Source organism: Malania oleifera, chromosome 12 (assembly GCF_029873635.1).
Source record: "Malania oleifera isolate guangnan ecotype guangnan chromosome 12, ASM2987363v1, whole genome shotgun sequence".
In the NCBI taxonomy this organism is placed as follows: domain Eukaryota; kingdom Viridiplantae; phylum Streptophyta; class Magnoliopsida; order Santalales; family Ximeniaceae; genus Malania; species Malania oleifera.
Window position 1 is genome coordinate 86864674 of NC_080428.1, and position 19642 is coordinate 86884315.

The 19642-nt window shown below is 33.4% G+C and overlaps 1 protein-coding gene across 1 annotated transcript in view; it reads right to left on the minus strand.

Moving 5' to 3' along the window:
* LOC131144881 (histone-lysine N-methyltransferase, H3 lysine-9 specific SUVH4-like) overlaps nt 1-19330 on the minus strand; it is a 32578-nt gene extending 13248 nt beyond the window's left edge. The window contains exons 1-5 of the mRNA XM_058093809.1: nt 18549-19330; nt 16943-17002; nt 16737-16790; nt 15982-16050; nt 10571-10625 (exon numbers count right to left, since the gene is read on the minus strand). Of these exons, the coding sequence (XP_057949792.1) occupies nt 10571-10625; nt 15982-16050; nt 16737-16790; nt 16943-17002; nt 18549-19172 (862 nt within the window). The 5' untranslated portion in view covers nt 19173-19330. The remainder of the gene's footprint in view (nt 1-10570; nt 10626-15981; nt 16051-16736; nt 16791-16942; nt 17003-18548) is intronic.
* Between the last annotated feature and the right edge of the window lie 312 nt (nt 19331-19642).

Consider the following 19642-nt stretch of genomic DNA (forward strand, 5'->3'; position numbering starts at 1 on the left):
ACTTACTGTCTTAATAAACGTGGGGTTAATGCTACTCATGTACTTCGCTTTAACGGCGAGTTACCCAATTCTGTCAAATAGTTTTGCCCTCATAAAGAGCTTTTGATGCAATTTCCATTTTGCCAAAAGGAAATATCAAAATGTCTAAGGACTTTCCACAAAAGGACTAGCCAAACATGCAATCTTGGTGATTTATACTTACACGTGAGCGAAAATACTAGTAGAGAACTCATGATATGCAAGAAACATAACAAAAAAACAAAAAACAAAACAAAAATGATGTCATCATGTCTGTAATTATTCGGTTAGCTTCAAATTGAAACTTGATATTCTTTTGGCAAAACCCGAGTTAAGCAGACTACAGCTGGCACAAATAAAATATTACTTTATATTTTCTAAGAGTTGTGAATAAGGCATGATCCTTTAACCCTAATTGGTGTAGCAGACTACAGCTGGCACAAATAAAATATTACTTTATATTTTCTAAGAGTTGTGAATAAGGCATGATCCTATAACCCTAATTGGTGTCATGCTGTCTCAACGTATGCAGGTTTTTTCTTGTTTGCAAAACTTAACAAAACGTCTTCACAATTTAACAAAAAATAAGAATATCTTCAAGTGGAAAAGGAGAAAAATTCAAGCAATTAAGAAATAATTAAAATCCTAAAACATTAGTTTGCTTGAATTTTTATTGACGTTAGAGCGCTTGATTAGTTAAACCCAACAGACTTATTTTAAGTTTCTTAATCAAGCAATCCAAAATCATGTTGTATCCATAGAACTAAGTTCAAATCCAATTTATTTTCTTTTATTTAATGACCATATTTGAATGAATGAATATTCACTCAAATTTAGGGGAAATTATTTATGGTCACGAGTTAGACACAAAAAAGTTAGGTGTTTTATAGTAAAGTAAGATATTACATCCCAATAACTAACTTACACTAAGGTAAAAATAAAAGAAAAATATCTTCTATTGCAAGTAAGCAAAGTTCATGATGGAAATAATCCTAAACGTAATCATATATGGTGAAATAAATTAGTATCATATTGGATTTAAGGATGTGATTGTTAGAAGTTTAAATCAAATCAAATTCATTTATAATTAAGTTGGATTTAAACCAATTCAAAATTATGTTACTATATAAAAGCAAATTTCAACTTATTTTAAGATATATAATTAACAATACTGATGTAATGACAACTTGATCTAATCAGGACCAAAGAAACTCCACAACATATAGCCAACATTAGCATTACGCACTGCACAGTTTGAGCTGAGAACAGGCAAAGCCTGAACAAGCTTTGCCCAAAAGTAATAACTTGACCTTAAGTCAGACCAAAAATCATGCATAAAAATATATAAAAATTTAGTAAACATCAAGATTTATCAAACACAAATCATCAATAATAATTATGTGGGAGACCAATAATTTTCATGACCCAAGCTCAACTCGACATTTGGAAGAGTTATCAAAATTTGAGACAATTAACCCTCAATGAAAAAAAAATTTAAAAAAAAAAAACTGCAGTCAAGTACAAGCCAGACTTTTTACTAGCTGAAATAGCTACGCAGACTACCTAGTGTATAGTGAACTTTGATTGGTAATTCATAATAAAATTAATGGTTCATCATATCTATAACATTGTGATTTTAGAAATTTTCAAATATAAAAAATATAGCATTAAATTGATTTTATGAATAATGCATTTAGTTTTTCTAATTTTAGTAAAGCATAAAAAGTGGATTTCGTATTAATTTAAGAAATATTATAGAAAAATTAAAATAAGAAATAAAGAGATTAAAATAGGTATAAAAGGAAACACGGATCTTACTCAAAAAGAAAGCAAGGGGGGAGTTAAATGAATATTAAATTTAAAAGTAATTAAGTGTGCATGTGTCTGTGTGTGTGTGAGAGAGAGAGAGAGAACGTCTGTGTGGAGGCATATTTTTTCAAAATTAATCTGATAATTAACTAAAAAAAAGAACACAAACAAAATGATGGCAAGTGTAGTTGAAAATAAAAAATTATAATATTTTTAAAAATTAGGATTGAGTTTTGGAGGCCAAAGAGACCATATCAATTTATAAAAAATTAAAAAAAAAAAATTTGGTTTGGCGCAGACCAAATTGTCGACGGTTTGCTCAAGAAAACCATCGATAGTTTTGAATTACCGAGAGTTACTAAAGTAAAAATGCGGTAAAAACGGTTTTGTCTGGGACAGCAGCCTATAAATAGGACTTTAGTTCATTTTTTTTGGGGAAATCTTCTCTCTCCTAGGGCTGTGAATCCTCTCTCTCTCTCTCTCTCTCCTCAGTTTCTCTCCATTTCTAGGCCAGATTGAAAAACAAAACCCATTTCAAGATCCTAACTCCGATCCTCAATATTTTAACTAAAGCGGATTCATCATTTGGGCATCCTAGGCACCACTCTAAGGATAAGATGAGGGGAATAGATTATGTCACTTATTTTTAGAAATTTAACCGATTTAAAAGGAGTATGTGATTACATGAATGTTATATATGATTTTTCTGAATATTCAGGCATATGGATATGGTGATTCTGATTATTATATATGTATTTGAGAAAAACTAAAGTGAGTAGGGTAATCATCTCATTTTTCTTACTAAACATATATTTTGAGTTATATAAAATTATGGAGGTGATCATACCCTTGTTTTTCAACAAAATATATTTTTTCCTGAGCAGTTAATTACATTATCACTCAAATTGTGTGGCATGAGGAATAAATACAATATGACAATTATGATATGGCAATTTTAAACTAAAATACGATATGATAGCTATGATATGACAGTTTTATACCGATTATGATATGATAGTTTTATTCTGAGACACGATATGACAGTTATGATATGACGGTTTTATACCGATTATGATATGACAGTTTTATACAGAGATATGTTATAACGGTTTTATACCAAGATATGTTATGGCAATTTTATATTGAATTGTGAAATGAGATCATGCTACGGTTTTATGTTATAAATGGTACTATATGGTATAAGAACCCTGATGGACCAATTATGTTAAGAGCACGGTACTGTTACTAGTATGATATGTTAGTGCAACCACACTATTGTGAAAGTGTAGGCGGTTGAATAGTCGATTGGGCCCAAGAAGAGTAGAGTATCCCCCCGGAGTCCGGACCAGGTTGGGTAGGCTAATCGTACTTACAGACGATTATGTTTGACTTAACTTGGTGGTAGGCCAGCCATGGCTAAGTCCAGTCTTCAGACCGCACAACCTAATCATGTGGGGTTATTACATGATGATATATGAATGTCCATTCAAAGGAATTTTTTTATGTATGTCTATGATGATTTACGTGAACAGAGAAACTATTGAACCAAAGCATGTTTTTGAAAAGAAAGTATGTATTTTCAAGTGTATAAGTGTGAGTACAGTTTTACATGATTTCTCAGTTAAAGTTAATTATTTAATGGATACATTTACTACACTAACACTCATGTTACCACACACTGATGATAATCAATTCCGTCTTACTAAGAAGTGTCTCACCCCAATAACTTTTAACATTTCAGGAAATTTAGGGAGCCGAGCTTAGGGAGCTCCAGGACGGGATTAGATAGTGTTGTTTAAAGTAAGTGTATGGGAGACACCGGCGTGTATATATGTGTATATAGATATGTTTTGTTTATTAGAGATGCCTCAAATAAAATTGTACACCTAGGGCACAAGGCACCCATGTCATTTTAACTATTGAAACACTTTGTTTCCCAATATGCATGAGAAACTAGCCCAACTCGAAATGGGAAGGGCTAGGTGAAGGTACACAATTCCATGTCAACCTAGCCCTATCAGAGTAGAATGAGTAAGCATTCACGCGCACATGTATATATGTACATATACAAAAATAATATATATGCATTCTTTTCCTATATATTATATCATGTGTATAATCATTTTTATAGTTTAAATACATTAATTGTATATATTTTATACATTTAAAATAAAAGGATGAACTTGGACAAAGCATGCTCAAGCCAATCTAGACTTTGCCAATGCTTTTACGTCATAATCACAATGAAATTTTCAAAAAAAAATTGAAACAAAAATTGAAGACTAGCAATTTGTTTCATCAATAATTTCAAAACTAAAACAACTTAAAAACCTGCCTGTTCCTTTTGTACTTCATTCAAATAACAATTAAAAAGTGTGATTGAAATAATAAAATACAAAAGACTATAAATTAGTAAATATTATAATAAAAATATAAACTAAATACAATTATTTAATTTAATTATCATTTTTTTAAACTTGCTTTTTAGAGCTCCAAGAACAATCATATAGAACATGAAAATTGAATAAAGGTAAAAAATAAAATAAATAAATAAATGATTTTTCTTATTTTTTTGAAATCTATAGAAAATTTATGGATATTCATTTTAGTTATATTTTTAATTCATATGATCATTTATTTATATTTAAATTAAAAACTTTGTACAAAATGAACAATTAATCCAAAAAAGTCAATTGTGGTTATTAAAGTGCAAGAGCAACAAGTTATCATACAATCATAGCAACTGAGGGGGCACTTGGTTGCGGCATCAAAATTATTCCCATAGAATGACATTCCCAAGAATCTCATTCTTGGGAATAGGATGTCTACCTCATGGGAATATTTTTATTTGGTGCACATGGTAAGATTCCTAGGAATGTACATTGAATTCTCATGTCAATGTTTGATTCAACATAGGAATCCTGATAGATATTTTAAGAATATAACCATTATACCCTTGTCATGTGTATAAAAATATATGAAGAAAAATTGTATTTTTCAACACAAAAACCGACTAAGAAGATATACTTAACTAAATCTATACCCAAAAATTTTTGAAAATTATAAATTTAAAAAAATTAACATTTAATAATCAATTAACCAAAATAATAAAGGGCAATATAGTGTCTAATCATTAATTATCATACTAAATGAGAATCCTTTCAATCCCAAGAATGTGAACATGCTTGCCACGTCAAATTCCCATAAACAAACATGGGAATGAATGTCATAGGAATCACATTCCCTGGAATCTTGAAAGATGTCACAAAACACCTCCTAAAAACAAAATTTAGCTTACTACAATTCATTGCTAACTCTTCTATAGCATGAGTACTAGCTGCCCTCCATTTCAATCAGTTGTAAGCTATTCACCTGTTGTTGTTTTTACTTTATTGTGTGAATTGATGAAAAAGGATCCATGTAGTTGACACCACGGCGGTACGCTCTGCTCTCTCGCAAGCCCTACTTTAGACTAAAGGCCCCTACAGAAGATTCAAAAGGCAAGCACTGAATGGGACTTAAGGGTTGTTTTGTAATTATTGTTGTTGTTGTAGTTGTTTGTAACTATGAGTTGCAAATTAAAAATTTTCAACATGAGAATTAGTAATATGTGCATGCTCAATCCCAGGAACCCTTTTATAGACTGAGTATTCTAGCTCTAGAGCATATTATTTTCATATGCTTTACATTCCATAACAACAGATGTTCTATTATTTAAAAAAAAAAATACTAAAGACTGATTTTTTTAGCTCATTTAATAAAAGAGTCTAGAACTTTATACTTAGCTTGTAACATCTGAGCCAAACCCAGCAAAAATGCTTGGTACTGCCCAAGCTTATAGCTGCACTAATATTCCCTCTACAAGCAATATGAGATCAAGAATTTCGGTATCATACAACTCATCTAGTAGAAGACTCAAGCCAAAGCCAGATGTTTAGGCTTGTTGAATAAATTATCTAAGTTAGTCTTGCAAAGCTTGCCTAGCTTGCTTAACTTGTTTAGACTCCAATTCAAAGAATTCAATAAATGACATAGCACTGGATAGAGAGGAATGATAACACAACAAAAAAGAAAAAGAATTCATGCAACAATTCAAAGTGGTGGGAATATGAATGACAATTTAGAGATTTAATTAAACAAAAAAGATATTATTAAATGAGAACAGAATGTACAAAGGATAAGAAATCCTTCTACGATGAAATAAAATTCAAAAAGGAAAAAGTAAAATATAAAATTCAGTTAATGGCTGCCAATCCCGCTGAGGATCCAAAAAGCAAGTTCCCTTAAAACATCCAACTGCAAAAGCCCAAAGAAAATCCATATATTGTATTGAGTCCCAAAGCAAAGATAAACTCACTGCCTGTCTAGTGAAAATATGCATATTCAGTTCCAACCAAATCACGAAACAGCGAAAACTGCACATTTCTAAAACAAATAGCATGCTTAGCATTCTCAAAACCTCTAAAGAGATATCCAAAAGATCTCCCACCTTCTCTAGACAAACCAAATTCTCTCCAAATACTCCAAACAGGGAATTCCACAAATCCCAAGCAATGAACAGTGTGGAAAGATGAAAACCAGTTTCTAAACTGTTAAAACATAAGATTCAAACATCTGAGAGCAATGCATTGCAGCAATTGTTGGTGTTAACTCCACTAGGAACCACTAGCCAAATGAATGCCTTAATCTAAGAGGGACCTTTGGCCCTCCAAACACTTCAATGAAGCAGAAAAGACATAATGGCCCCAATCAAATGGTCAAAGAAAGATATTCGAGAATAAAATTCACTATTGTTGGCCTAACATGGCTTTCAAATCTCATTTTGATGATACCAAATAAAAGTTAATTTAACATATGTTGTTAAAGTGATGATGTTTTAGGAATGCTTAAAGACAAAGTTCCAAAGAAAGAATAGCTATGAGAGTTCAAAGATCACTAAAACCCATATTCATATTTAAAGAGATTCAAAGGTAGCTCAAGCAACACCAAGATGATTAAAGTATGTGGAAATCTAAAGCTGACTCAAGCTCAAGTCAAAGGGGATCCAAAGCAAAAATACCATGGAAGACTTCAAGCTTAGAGTGCTTCAGGCTTTAAGACAAATGATGTAAGTACTTCATATTGAAATGTCACATGGAAATATGTTGAAGCTCTTTAGGGGTTATTGTGACTTAGAGACTTTATTTTAAAAACCCTAGAAAAAGTTTATATAAGAAATCAAAGCAAGAGAGTAAAGAGTTTTTGAAAGCCACACTGAAAAACCAGTTTTTTTAACTGCCCAAACGACTGAAGTGTAATTTCAGAAGACTGAAGAATTCCCTTAGAAGACTGAAGATTAAGTTTAGTCTACTGAAGAATTTCCTCAGATAACTAAAGATTAAGTTCAATCTACTGAAGAATTTCCTGTTGAAATCCTAAAGAGGCGGTATAGCCTCAAAAGACTGAACCATGTCAGCCCAGTCGACTAACCCTATTTCCAATTAGCTTTTCAGTGTTTTAAAGAACTTCAGAAGACTGAACCCGATACTTCAGTCTACTGAACACTGTTAACAGCTATAATTTTTAAATGTTTTAAAATTCAAACTTAAGTTTCTTGTGCCCCAAATTTCATAAAAACTTGGGAAATACTCCAAGTAATCTTGGGCAACACGAAAATACCTTTATGAACCTATAAATACATGTTTTAGCAAATCACTCCAAACCAAGAAATTGAAAATCTGTTTTAAAGCTGAAAGCCCTCTTGCTCTCTCAAAGATCTCTCTTCCTCACTCTTGCAACTCTAAATTGCTGAAGAATTCTAAAGTACTGAGTCATCCTTCTTGGAGTTCTAAACTTCTGAATCGCTAATTCTCATCTAGAGAAGAAATTTGGTGAAATCACTCTTGAGTTTCAATTAAATTTCCTTGATATTTTATGTTAAAGTATAAAGTGCTTTCAATTGTACTAATATGCTCTTTTGAGAGTGTCTTTGTACACCAGATTGTCTATTGTCTTTCTTGTAGTTGTTGACGATTCAAGAATTGTTTGGATCGTTAGACCAAGCGTGGGGTATCACTTGGAGAGGGGGCTCTACCCTTAAGGAGGGATTTGTAAAGATTTGCTCCGCCCGAAAAGGAGTGTTATAGTGGAATCCTTAGGTGGTATTGGCCTAAGGCGAGGACGTAGGCTGGGGATAAGCCGAACCTCGTAAAAATTTCGGTCTCACTCTTACCCTTCTCTTTACTTTCAGCATATATATATATATATTGTGTGGTGTGTATGCAAAGTATAGGTTGCTGAAAATTAAAAACCGAGATTAAGAAGACTCTTAACTTAAGAAAATACGTTTGATTAAACTTTTGCGGAAACCCAAAAGGGAGTACGTTGTTCAATCATTTGCAGAAATCTTAGTTGAAAGAGAGCAAGCAAATTTCATTCATATACACAGGGCTACAAACAAATACCTTGAGTTCTTGCAAAAGCTGAAAATTGCCAAAGAGCTGCATATCATATCTTGATTGGGTATTTTGTAGTTGATTGGTTTAGTTGTCAATTGGTTATTTTGATTGATTGAATATTGGTTTGTGGATTGATTATTCAATTAATTTTTTGTTGTGTGATTGCTAAATTAAGAAAAGGTTAAGAATTCATAAAGAGAATTAAAATAAAATTTTAATAACCCAATTCACCCCCCCTCTTGGAATAACTCCTTGACTTTCAGCTATGAATCCAAAATTTGGACCCAAATATCCCTCCTATAAGGAAAATAAGAGTCCCCCAACAGTAAAACAAAGAACAAAGCTCCTCCACCTCCCTATAAGTTAAATTTGTACAAAAATGAAGATCCCAAGTGAAAGTATTACCAACAAAGAACATTAAACGAAAAAATGATAGCATTATGGACCATAGAAATGTGAAAGAGACTGGGAAATTCATAGATAAAACTGGATCCCCCAACCCATCTCCCAAAACCAAATAAGGGAACCATCACCCATTTTATATTTGGTAAAAGGAATGAACAAAGGGTAAAATTTGCAAAACAAACCTCCAAAGGCTCTCAAAAGAACATCTAGTCCCCCAAAAAAAACAATCATATTTCCTGCATATGCTTTCTCTAACTAAAAGGCAAGAAAAAATTTAAATGAAACTGATAAAAAATTCAAAAAACAAAAAATAAATCCAGCTTTTGGCTCTTGAAAACACACCAAACAATTAATGACACCTTAGCCAACCCATATTCTGCCCCTTTTTCTCAATGACAGAACACTAAACTCCTCGAAGGGCAAAGTACTGTAAATCCATCTTTTCCAGAACAGAGCTAACTTAGAGTGGGGAGGGAAAGCAATCATGTAAAAAGAAAGAAAAGCCATTAAAAAAAGTCTAACAGTTCAGTCTGGCTGGATCTGATAGGTTCAGAATTGTGTGAATCAATCAATTTAGACTGATTTGTTAGATTTTGAAGGTGAATCATCTATGGTTCAGCTGCTTAGCCTGTTTTTCGATTCAAAACAAAATCTGATTGGTTCAGAATTGTGTGGATCAATCAATTCATTTTGATTTGTTCAATTTAGAAGTTTAATAGATCAGCAATGGTTAAGCTGTTTTCAATTCAACAAATAATTTTGAATAGTTTGGTGTGGAGTTGATACGAATCATTAAAAAATTTGAATCTCAAACTATTTAGGATCCATTTGGTATCATTGTCCAAAATTATAGAAACAAAAACTAAAAAACAAAAACCAGCAACATGCCCGGTTAATATTTATCAAAATTAAAACAAATTAAAAGCTTAATTAAAAAATTCTCATTTTCGTCTTTAAATCAAATAATAATATAAAAATATGATTAAAATAATAAAAATTCAAATAATACACATTAAAAAAAATACTATAATAAAAATAAAAACGATTATAGTTATTTTACTTAGTTGTTATAATTTTAAATTTTACTTTACAATAAAAATTTAATTGGACATGACAAGTGAAACAGAAAAAATATTTTGTAATTGGCTTTATTATTATTTTTTAAAATTTAGGAATATTTTTATTTTAATTATATTTAAATTCATATGATCATTTTAGTTTTTATTTTAAAAGTGTATAAAATGAATGCTTTAGTCCAAAAGAACTATTTCTGGATATTAAAATTTATGGCAACAAGTTGACAAAACAACCGAAAATCATAAAATCTGATTTTCAATTTTTTCACAAGAAGCTGTAAACCGACAATAGAAATAGAAAACTGGCAACATAAACTAACATGTTTTTATAATATGTTTCTTCCCTATGCAGAAAGAAAAACAGGAAATAGAAACCAGCGATAATTCAAAATATAAACAACTAATAAAGCTGAGTTGTAAAGAAACACGCCAAGATTAGAGTGATATGAGACCTAGAGAGAATAGTCCCTCCAACCATCCAGCCATTTAGCCACCAGAGGACCCCAAAAGGCTACAGATCTAGGATTATGACCCAAAACAGCTAAATAGGTCAGAAGCCAATCTAAAATACCACATCCAAGTATTGAAGCCCACTCCAAGACCTGTCAGCCTTCCTCAAATTAATTCTTAACCCAGTATCTGCTCAAAACCTGAATAATCGTTGGATTATTCAAGGAATACCCATTATCAACAAGGAAAAACTGTAAATGAGACATTACCACTACCATCCCCCACTGCCAGCCCCACACCCTCTCACAATTCTTTTGTCCACATTCATGTCCAGAAATCTATTTAAAGCATATACAGGAAGTAAAATTCACCAACCTGGTAGACTACCAAATCTTTTTTCAGGGTACAAAACTTCATTGGACTCCAACATCTGCCACAAAATCAAAAGAAAATAGAAATGAGTATCAATATGCTATGAATAAAAACAATGAAAGAAAAATAATACACCAGAAATATCAAATACCCCATATCATAAATCACAAATGGTTCCAAATTTGATAGTATTTAAAAATTTAAAAAAAAAAAAGTAGAAACCAATGGAGAAGGAGAAAAAGAAGGAAATTGTAAAGAGGCAGAAAAAGATTAATAAAAATATAAAACCATATTGTGAGACCTAAGACAAAAAAAACAATTTTTTGAATCTTAACAACTCAAGGAAGCACGAGTACCACCTAAACTGATGAGTGTTCTGCCTTTTCTTCCTAATGGTAGAACACTATACTCCTCCAAAAGTGAAGAATGGTTTTGTCAAGGCAACATAAGAAATAAAGTTCTATTTTCTCCTCTTTTTTAGCACAAAACTGACATAGACAAGGAATGGAAGGTACACGTCTAAAAATAAAAGCAATAAAAAAAATGTTATTTTTGGGCTTTTAAGCCAGACCAGTCAATTAGGAGATGATTGGCCTAAAATCATGTGAATCAATATTCAGATCGAATCAATTGATTCATGAGGAGAATCCATAGACTCGTCATCAATCCAATTGCTTTTAGATTCACTAGTAAGATTAGAGTCAATTGGCATGGCATTAATATGAATTTTATGAATTAAATCTTGAATTTTAAGATTCTAACAACTATTGCTCTTAACGATAACAAGAAGTATGCTCACAACTCAAAAATACCAAAAATAAAAGTGTAAAGAGCCCTCAAATTTTGCCACATTTTCCTCCTCAACCTACCAATTAGACAATGGGGATTGAAGACCTCAAGCTTTTTCATGTTAAAGTGCTCAAGCTTCAAATTTTGTGTTATGGAGGCATGAAAAAATCAACTTAAATTTAGAACCACCAAAGACAATGTCAAAGGCCCCATTTTTCCATCAAAATGCATCAAATCTAAACTAATGGTCAAAATAATGTCTAGAATAAAAGCATCCTTCCAATAAAATCATAAACTATTTGTCCCTCCATTTACTACTTTTTAACTTCCATAATTCATAATTTCACTTAATTTACTGTAAACATAACCCATGTTTTTTAGCATCATTTTTTGTATGATGACATTGAATTATAAGTAAATTATACTTGGAGGAGCCAACATTGACAATTCGTTAACTCCTCACAAGCTAAAATTCATGTTAAACGCATATGACATGCTTTTTTATGTATCTTGGTGGAATAGAAGTATCATAAGTTCAAGGTTCGACACACCCCACCCCTAGCACTTTGCGCTCCCTTGAAGCCAGAAAAAGGGGAAATTTTTGCCTACGCCATAATATAGTATTCGTTCTATGGAATGTCAATCGAATTGGAGTTGTCAACACTCAAAATGGGAGAACAAATAAAATTTCAAGACTGTATGTAGCCTTTTTTCAATTAGTCAACTACTATAGACAAACTACATCCATGACAATTTCCTATTCGAAACTTCACAATTGTTCCCAAGTTATATTGCCCATTGACCCAAAACAAATCAAACATACTTGCAAGTTGCCACTCAATCATACATGTATTTAATTTCTTTTAAAAGAATCATATGCGCCACCAATACTAGCGACTTTATTATAAAACATGTTCTATTTCAATAAAGAATCAAAGATCTTATATGACTTTCTTTTCTTCAATCTATATAGTTCCATCAATAACCAAACAAACAAATAACCTCCATAGTTATGCCTCACTGATTTCTAAATACCCTTGCTCCTTGTATCAATCTTTGCACAGTTACTCTCTTCCATAATTTCATAGCATGACTGATAAGCTTCCACAAAAAGCAAAATCTCTTAGAATTACAATGTTTTATTTCTTATTTGCATCATGGAGCTTCAATTTGAGTTAACAAATCGCATATCTTATACTGTGTTGCTACTACGTGGAACACTTTGCAAGATGAAGACCTCGCAAGATTACATATTTCCATATTTTTACAACAACAACAACAAAAAACCAACTGTTAATTCCAACCAGGTGGGGTCTACTACATGAATTCTTTTCTACCAATTTACAAACAAAGGCAACTTCCTCGGACGAATTAAAGTCTATGAAATCCTTACAATCTTATTCATGTAGTGGACCCACCTAGTGGGAGTCAACACTTGGTTTTTTTTTTTTGTTGTTGTTAAAGGTTATTAAAATCCTTACAATGTTATTCCAAGTTCTTTAGGACTGCCCCTATCCTTCAACAGAATAGTGACTAACTCACGCCTCCTAAGTGGTGCACAAATTTGGCCTACATTGCAGATTCCCAAACCATATGAGCTGCCCCTCCTGTATCTTATCTTCTAAAAAGTGTTATGTAACTTACAAAAAATGCATTCATTCCTTAATTTATCATTTAATGTTATACCACTCATCTACTGTAGAGACCTGGAAAATAGAAATGATAAGAAAAATAGAAGAAAAGAGGAAAATGGTTTGGTGAGGAGAAAACCGGCGACATGTTCTGGAGTACTAAGAAAACCATCAACGGTTTTGTATTTACCGCTGGCCGGTTATAGGTAAAACAGTAAAAAGGGTGGGTTAAAACCCAAACCGTCGACAGTTTTGTGAGGGGTGCAGAAAACCATTGACGGTTTTCTCACCAGTGCTGAAATTAAAGAAGTCCCGCGAGCTTCATTTGTTAAATCAAAACCAAAGTCTCTCTCTCTCTCTAAACCCTATGGCCCTAAACCCCTTCTTTCTTCGCTTTCGCTCCAATTATAGCCCGTTTTGACAATCAGAAGCTACCACGAGGTTCGTGGGGTGATTCTCTGCAAATTAACCGGAGCGGATCGTTGAGTTGAGTTGGAGTTTCAGGGCACCACTCCAAAACCAGGATAAGTAAGGTATTTTAGAGTTTAATTGTTAATTTGGAGTATATGGGGCTTAGGAAATGCTAAATGAGAAATATTGTGGGGGTTGAGTTGATTAATTTGGGAAAAATGTAATTTCAGGGTTTTGAGCTTCGAACGCCGTGGGGTGTGGATTTAGGGTTGTCAGCAGGCTTCTCAGTAAGCAAGGTAAGGGAATAGATTAAATCAGGTATTTTCAGAAAATTAATTATTGAATATACAGTATTTGATTTAGAAATTTATATATATGATTTAGTATAGCTTTTGGGAATACTGATGTTGAACTGAGGAAACTTTGAAAACAGATTTAATATTATTTTGTCAGCAAAATATGTTTTCCCAGGCCAGATAATTTATTACAAGGTAGTACTCACTTGTGTGTGGCATGAGTATAAATTTTACTGTAAATAATGATACGACAGAATATTTTATGAATTCACAGTACAAACCTGAATTGATGACAGTTTTTAGAAAAACTATAAATAGTACAGAAATTATATTTTTAGTATATTATGATATTCAGCCAGCCCAGATGCCATGATTATTCAACCAACCCAAATGCCGTGAACATATTTATATATGTAACAGTTTAGTCAAAAATTATGATATGACAGATTTTATGCAGAAATATGAAATGAGATATGTTTCAGTTATATATTATATGAAATGTACTATATGATATCAGAATCCCTAATGGACTAAGTATGTTATGAGCACGGTACCATAGCTAGCTAGCCAGATCAGACAGTGTAACTCCTGTGTGCCGACCCGAGAAGTATTGTGAAGGGTAGGATGAGTGGACCAGGTTGGTGTTAGCTGACAGAGTAACCCCTATGTGCCGACCCGAGAAGTGTTGCGGAAAGTAGGATGGTCCAACCAAGTTGGCATTAGCTGACAGAGTAACCCCTGTGTGCCGACCCGAGAAGTGTTGCAGAGAGTAGGATGGGCGGACTAGGTTGGTGTTAGCTGATAGAGTAACCCCTATGTGCCAACCCGAGAAGTGTTGCGAAGAATAGGATGGGCAGACCAGGTTGGTGATAGCCGACAGTGCAACCACACTATTTAGAAAGTGTTGGGTCGGAGGCCGATTAGCCCCGAAGTGTTGAGGAGAGTAATACCCACTGTGTGCCGACCTGAGAAGTGTTGTGGAGAGTAGGATGGGCGGACCAGGTTGGGTGGGCAATCGTGCGTAGTTATGTCATGTTTGACTTAACTTGATAGGCCAGCCAAAGTGAAGTCCAACCCACGAACCGCATAACCCGAATCATGCGGCGTTAATTCATGATATACAGTTATCCATCTAGGGCATAATTTCAGTAATAAACAGATATAGCAGATGTTTTACATGTATACAGAAATTTAGTATGATACAGTATGTTATGTTGATTTACGATTTATTCAGATCTTCCTTACTTATCTGATACAGTTTATCACGAACAACAGATGTTATAACACAATAATACTCATGTTGTCATACATTGATATTAGTCTATTTCCCTTACTAAGAGGTGTCTCGCCCTAATAATACAAACATTTCAGGAAACCCCGATAGACGAGTGGATTGAGCTCCGAAATAGAGGAGGCTGATAGTGCTACCCTGGCTGAAGGGTAAATAGTTGGGTTGAAATCGGGATAGATTTTTTGGGGTATGACCCAAAGTATTTATGGTTCTTTTTGGGATGTATATGTGTATTTTGGTTATAGTAAAACTCTGGTATTGTATAAAAGGTTGAATAAATCATGGTTTCCGCTGCTTAGTTGTCATGTATATATGGATAGGTATATCCCCGGTTACCTTTGGGGTCCGGGTTGATTTAGTGTATGTTTTATGGTATCAGAGTTATTAATATTAATATTAGTATTATTATTATTATTATTATTATTATTATTATTATTATTATTATGTGAGAAAAAAAAAATATAGCATAAATTTTGAGGCGTTACATCTACCTTAGCATTCTCATCCCCGCAACTAAAACTTTTCGAATATGTTGTTTCTTAGTTACCCAAAATTCTTATCCATATAGCATGGTTAGTCTTGTAGACATCCTATAAAAATTTTCTTTTAATTTTATGGGTATTCTCCAATCACACAACACCCCTAAAATACTTCTCCATTTTACCTAAACCACTTTAACTCTAGGTACTACATCTTCTTCAATTTCTCCTTTACCTTACACAATGTGTAATTTTAAATTTAAAATTAGCAAAATCACAATAGCAAAAAAAATATTCAAGAGAAAATTCCATGCTGCACATTATGTAAACAAGCATTGCATTACACACAAAAATGAAAGATAAAAATAAATAGCAAACATATAACATGACAGTTAGATCCTTTTTCTATACAAGCTTCGCGTAGCAGGCACCTTTGACATCCAATTGACCTATAGCACATAAATAGTGTCACAAGGCGCAAGCCTTACATTTAATTCTAGTTTAACTAGCTACTTACCTTTGAAACTGCCTTCAAATCAGGTCGCTTGTGAGATCGCTTCACATCCACCTCACTTGCATCCTCTTTCTACAAAGAGACAAGGCTCAAACCATCCAAAATCCAAGTTTCTTTTTAAGGAAAAGAAAAAAATAAAGGGCTAATACTAACAAGGAAACTGTGTACAACACTGGAGTTGATGATAAAGGCAAAAATGAAGAATTAAAATGCATAAATGAAAATATAGGTCAAATCTAACGATATTATATTGTAATAGCAAAAGCTATGACTATAGATGGCACTAAACTTTGAAGGAGATATTGAAAATTATCCTAAAGTATGTTACACAAGAAAAGCTAGAATATAAAATCTTCAAGGGAAACAAAATGAAAAATAATGCAAGCATTAACATTCATGAACTAAAATATCTAATATAAATAAAAATATTCAAAAATTGAACATAAAGAAGAAATTAGAAAACTTTGAACTTTAGAAAAGAGGAACTGGACTGTATGATCAAAAATAAAACAACACCAATAGTGAATAGTGCTACTATATTAATAGTGTGGCATTAAGCAAAACCAATGTGAAGAAATATCACAAGTGAGAACCCAAACAATGAAATGAAAGGTAAAATAAAGCAAAGGCAATGTAAAAATCCAAAAACTTCTTCAACAAAAGGATTGAATATATTTGATAATCATAAACAGCTGTTGAGCACAAATATCAGCATGACGAACAAATAGACAAAAACTTGCATTGATCAGGGTCCTCACTTTTGACTTGGAGCCCTTCATGGCTTTAGTCTCCACCTTCTTGCATTTCTTCTCCTAAAACAATGCAAAACACAATGCAAAATCCAAAAATTTCTCAACATAAGAATTAATATATGCATTTAAAAGACTAAAACCATGGTTAAGCAATAATAAAACCTCCATTAAGAGAAAGAGGGGAGAATAATTTTGGGGGTTAAGGTGCTCACTTTAGCCTTGGAACCCTTCATTGGCTCACCATCCACCTTTGTGCATCTATTCTCTTCTTCCTGTGAAAAATCATAGAAAAGCTATGTCACACAATTGCATTTTGATCATTTATCCAAGGAAAGGCATTTACAAACATCCCATATCCACACCCATGTAACACGTAATTGGCACAAAATACAAGTTTGTAGCATAAAAAATGCACTATAATTCTACAACATCTGTCTACAACAACAATATTCTCCTATAGCTATAAGGCCAAATTCCATTTTATAGCAAGCAAGCTATATACTTGCAAAAAATTATAGTGAATGCATACTTACTATGCATCAAGAAATATAATTCAATAACTACTAGAGCTTATTCTTTTGACTACAATTGGTGTCTAGCTAACTAGCCAACAAAAAAAAATTATGACTCAATGCAAAAACAGTTAACAAGAAGTTGTGATGTACTAAATAAAGCTTATTCCTGGGATTATCCATGGCAAAAAACTAGTTCCTTCTCATAGGTTCAAAATTTTGCGTTGCCATAGTGCACCTTATCTCAAAAATGTCATCTATGTCACAATATTGTTAGGATTAGGGGATTCCTCATCGGTAGACTTGATATACATGGTAGAGCACCAACTTGACCCAAAAGCTTAAGCTCTTAGATCTTGGGCCCAACCATGTGTACAAGCACTCGTCCTCCACTATATTTTTTTAATGTGAGACAAACTCAGAAGTGGAAGTCTCAATAATCTCCCCGCACTTGTGAGTACCAACCACTCCCCCTTGAATGGAAGTTATTATTACTTGTCATGCAACCAACTAGGAGTCATAATTCAACCATGGGAAAGAGCACGAAATCATGGGAGTCCACTCATCTATGGGATTAGCATCCGTAGGGTCCACCATTACTTTTCTACGAGATCAACATTCACAAGAACATGTGATGAACACTTGAGCCCAATTAAAAAAGTTAGCTCTCATACCACTTGTTAGAATTAAGGGAGTCTTTCTGGGCAAGTTTGATATACATAGATGTGAACCAACTTGACCCAAAAGCTTAAGCATTTAGGTCTTGAGTCCAACCATGTATATAAGCACCCATCCTCCACCATATATTTTTCAATTTGAGACAAACTCACAAATCGAATAATCAAAATATACAGTCCATATTTAATTCACATTTTGAGCACTTTATTATTAATGTGTGCAAATGGAAATCTATTTAATACTACAATTATCTTTGTGAAGCACGTCATGCGACATAACAACATTGAAATAGGCCACAAATTTGAAGAGATCTTCTCACAATAAATTGTAACCTAAAATTCAAAACATTCATTTAAAAAGCATGTGAATAGTGCAGTTCAAAAAAAATAAAATAAAATAAAATGTCAATGAGAAATGGTTGTAATCATCAACAAACATTATACTCAAATAATGGCAATCTATTGCTACAATTGTAAACTTGCTTAATTATTTTTTTCCTTTTCAAAAAACTCAAGTATTAGTTAGCCATCTTTCCCTGCCGTCATTTTTTTTTTTTTTTCGTGGAAAAAGTACAAACAATTTCCCAGTACAACTTATTTCCACGGGGAATTCCCGGAAACCCAAGTACCTGAACCAACTGAAGGAAGTGTGTATTGAAAACCCGTATGGCCTCTTTCACCCTCGCATGTGCACTCTTTCCAGCACCATCCACACCATTCGCTGCATTCACTGCTGGACCTGTATTTCCCGCATCATCCATCTTAGTGTCAGCGGTAACACTCTTCCCGTTTGAGCAATGGTGATCTGGACTACTTCTAGACTTTTTCTTTCCTGTCCTGTCTCTGTTGCCACTCTTTTTTGCTGGGCTATCTCCTTTGCCACTTGGTACTTCGATTCTCTTACCATTTTCTGTACTCTTTTCACTTGAACGGTTCAATTTTGGTTTTTTCTTAGGGTTGGGCGAACTCCCTTGGATTGAATCGTCTTCTGCGGGTTCGAATGACCTTTTCTTCATATTGCCATAAAAAGGTTTCTTGCTTTCAGGTATGCTCTTGAGCCGAGCGCTTGACCTTCGTTGCTCCGAGACAATCTTCTGCACTCGCCGACCGAAGTTCTTCGTCACCGTGACGGCGAGTGCTTTAGTTTTGATTTGCTGGTGGTCGACATTCGCACTCTCGCCGATGATTTCAATGTCGGAATCTGAACTCATGGTTCTCTCGCCGATGATTTCAATGTCGGAATCTGAACTCATGGTAATCGGAGAAGGTAAATGCGAAAATTTCACAGAAAATGAGAGGGACTGATTTCTAAAAGCATCGACGGAGAGAGCGTGCGAGAGTGAGAACGAGAGTGAGATTTTGGATTAGGGTTAAAAAAAGAAAAAAGAAAAAATGGAAAATGTCGAGACGTTTGAACGACACGGAAAAGGCGGGAAGAGAAATAGTGAGGAGTGGGATCCAGTTGGAGAAATCATCATCGTGACTAACGTCAAACTTTGTTGTGTTCACATAAATTTAAATTTTAAAAGAAGGTGCATTTAATTTTAAATTTTTTAAATGAAAACATTTAATATTTTGAACTTTATAAGGTGACAACTGTCCCAAATAAATATATGTATAATAGAGTGGGCTTCATTATTTTCTTGATAAATATAAAAGTAAGCCCCACAATTGTCACGAGAGATAAGAATAGACGTTGCAACCGTCTCAAAGAAATGTAAGA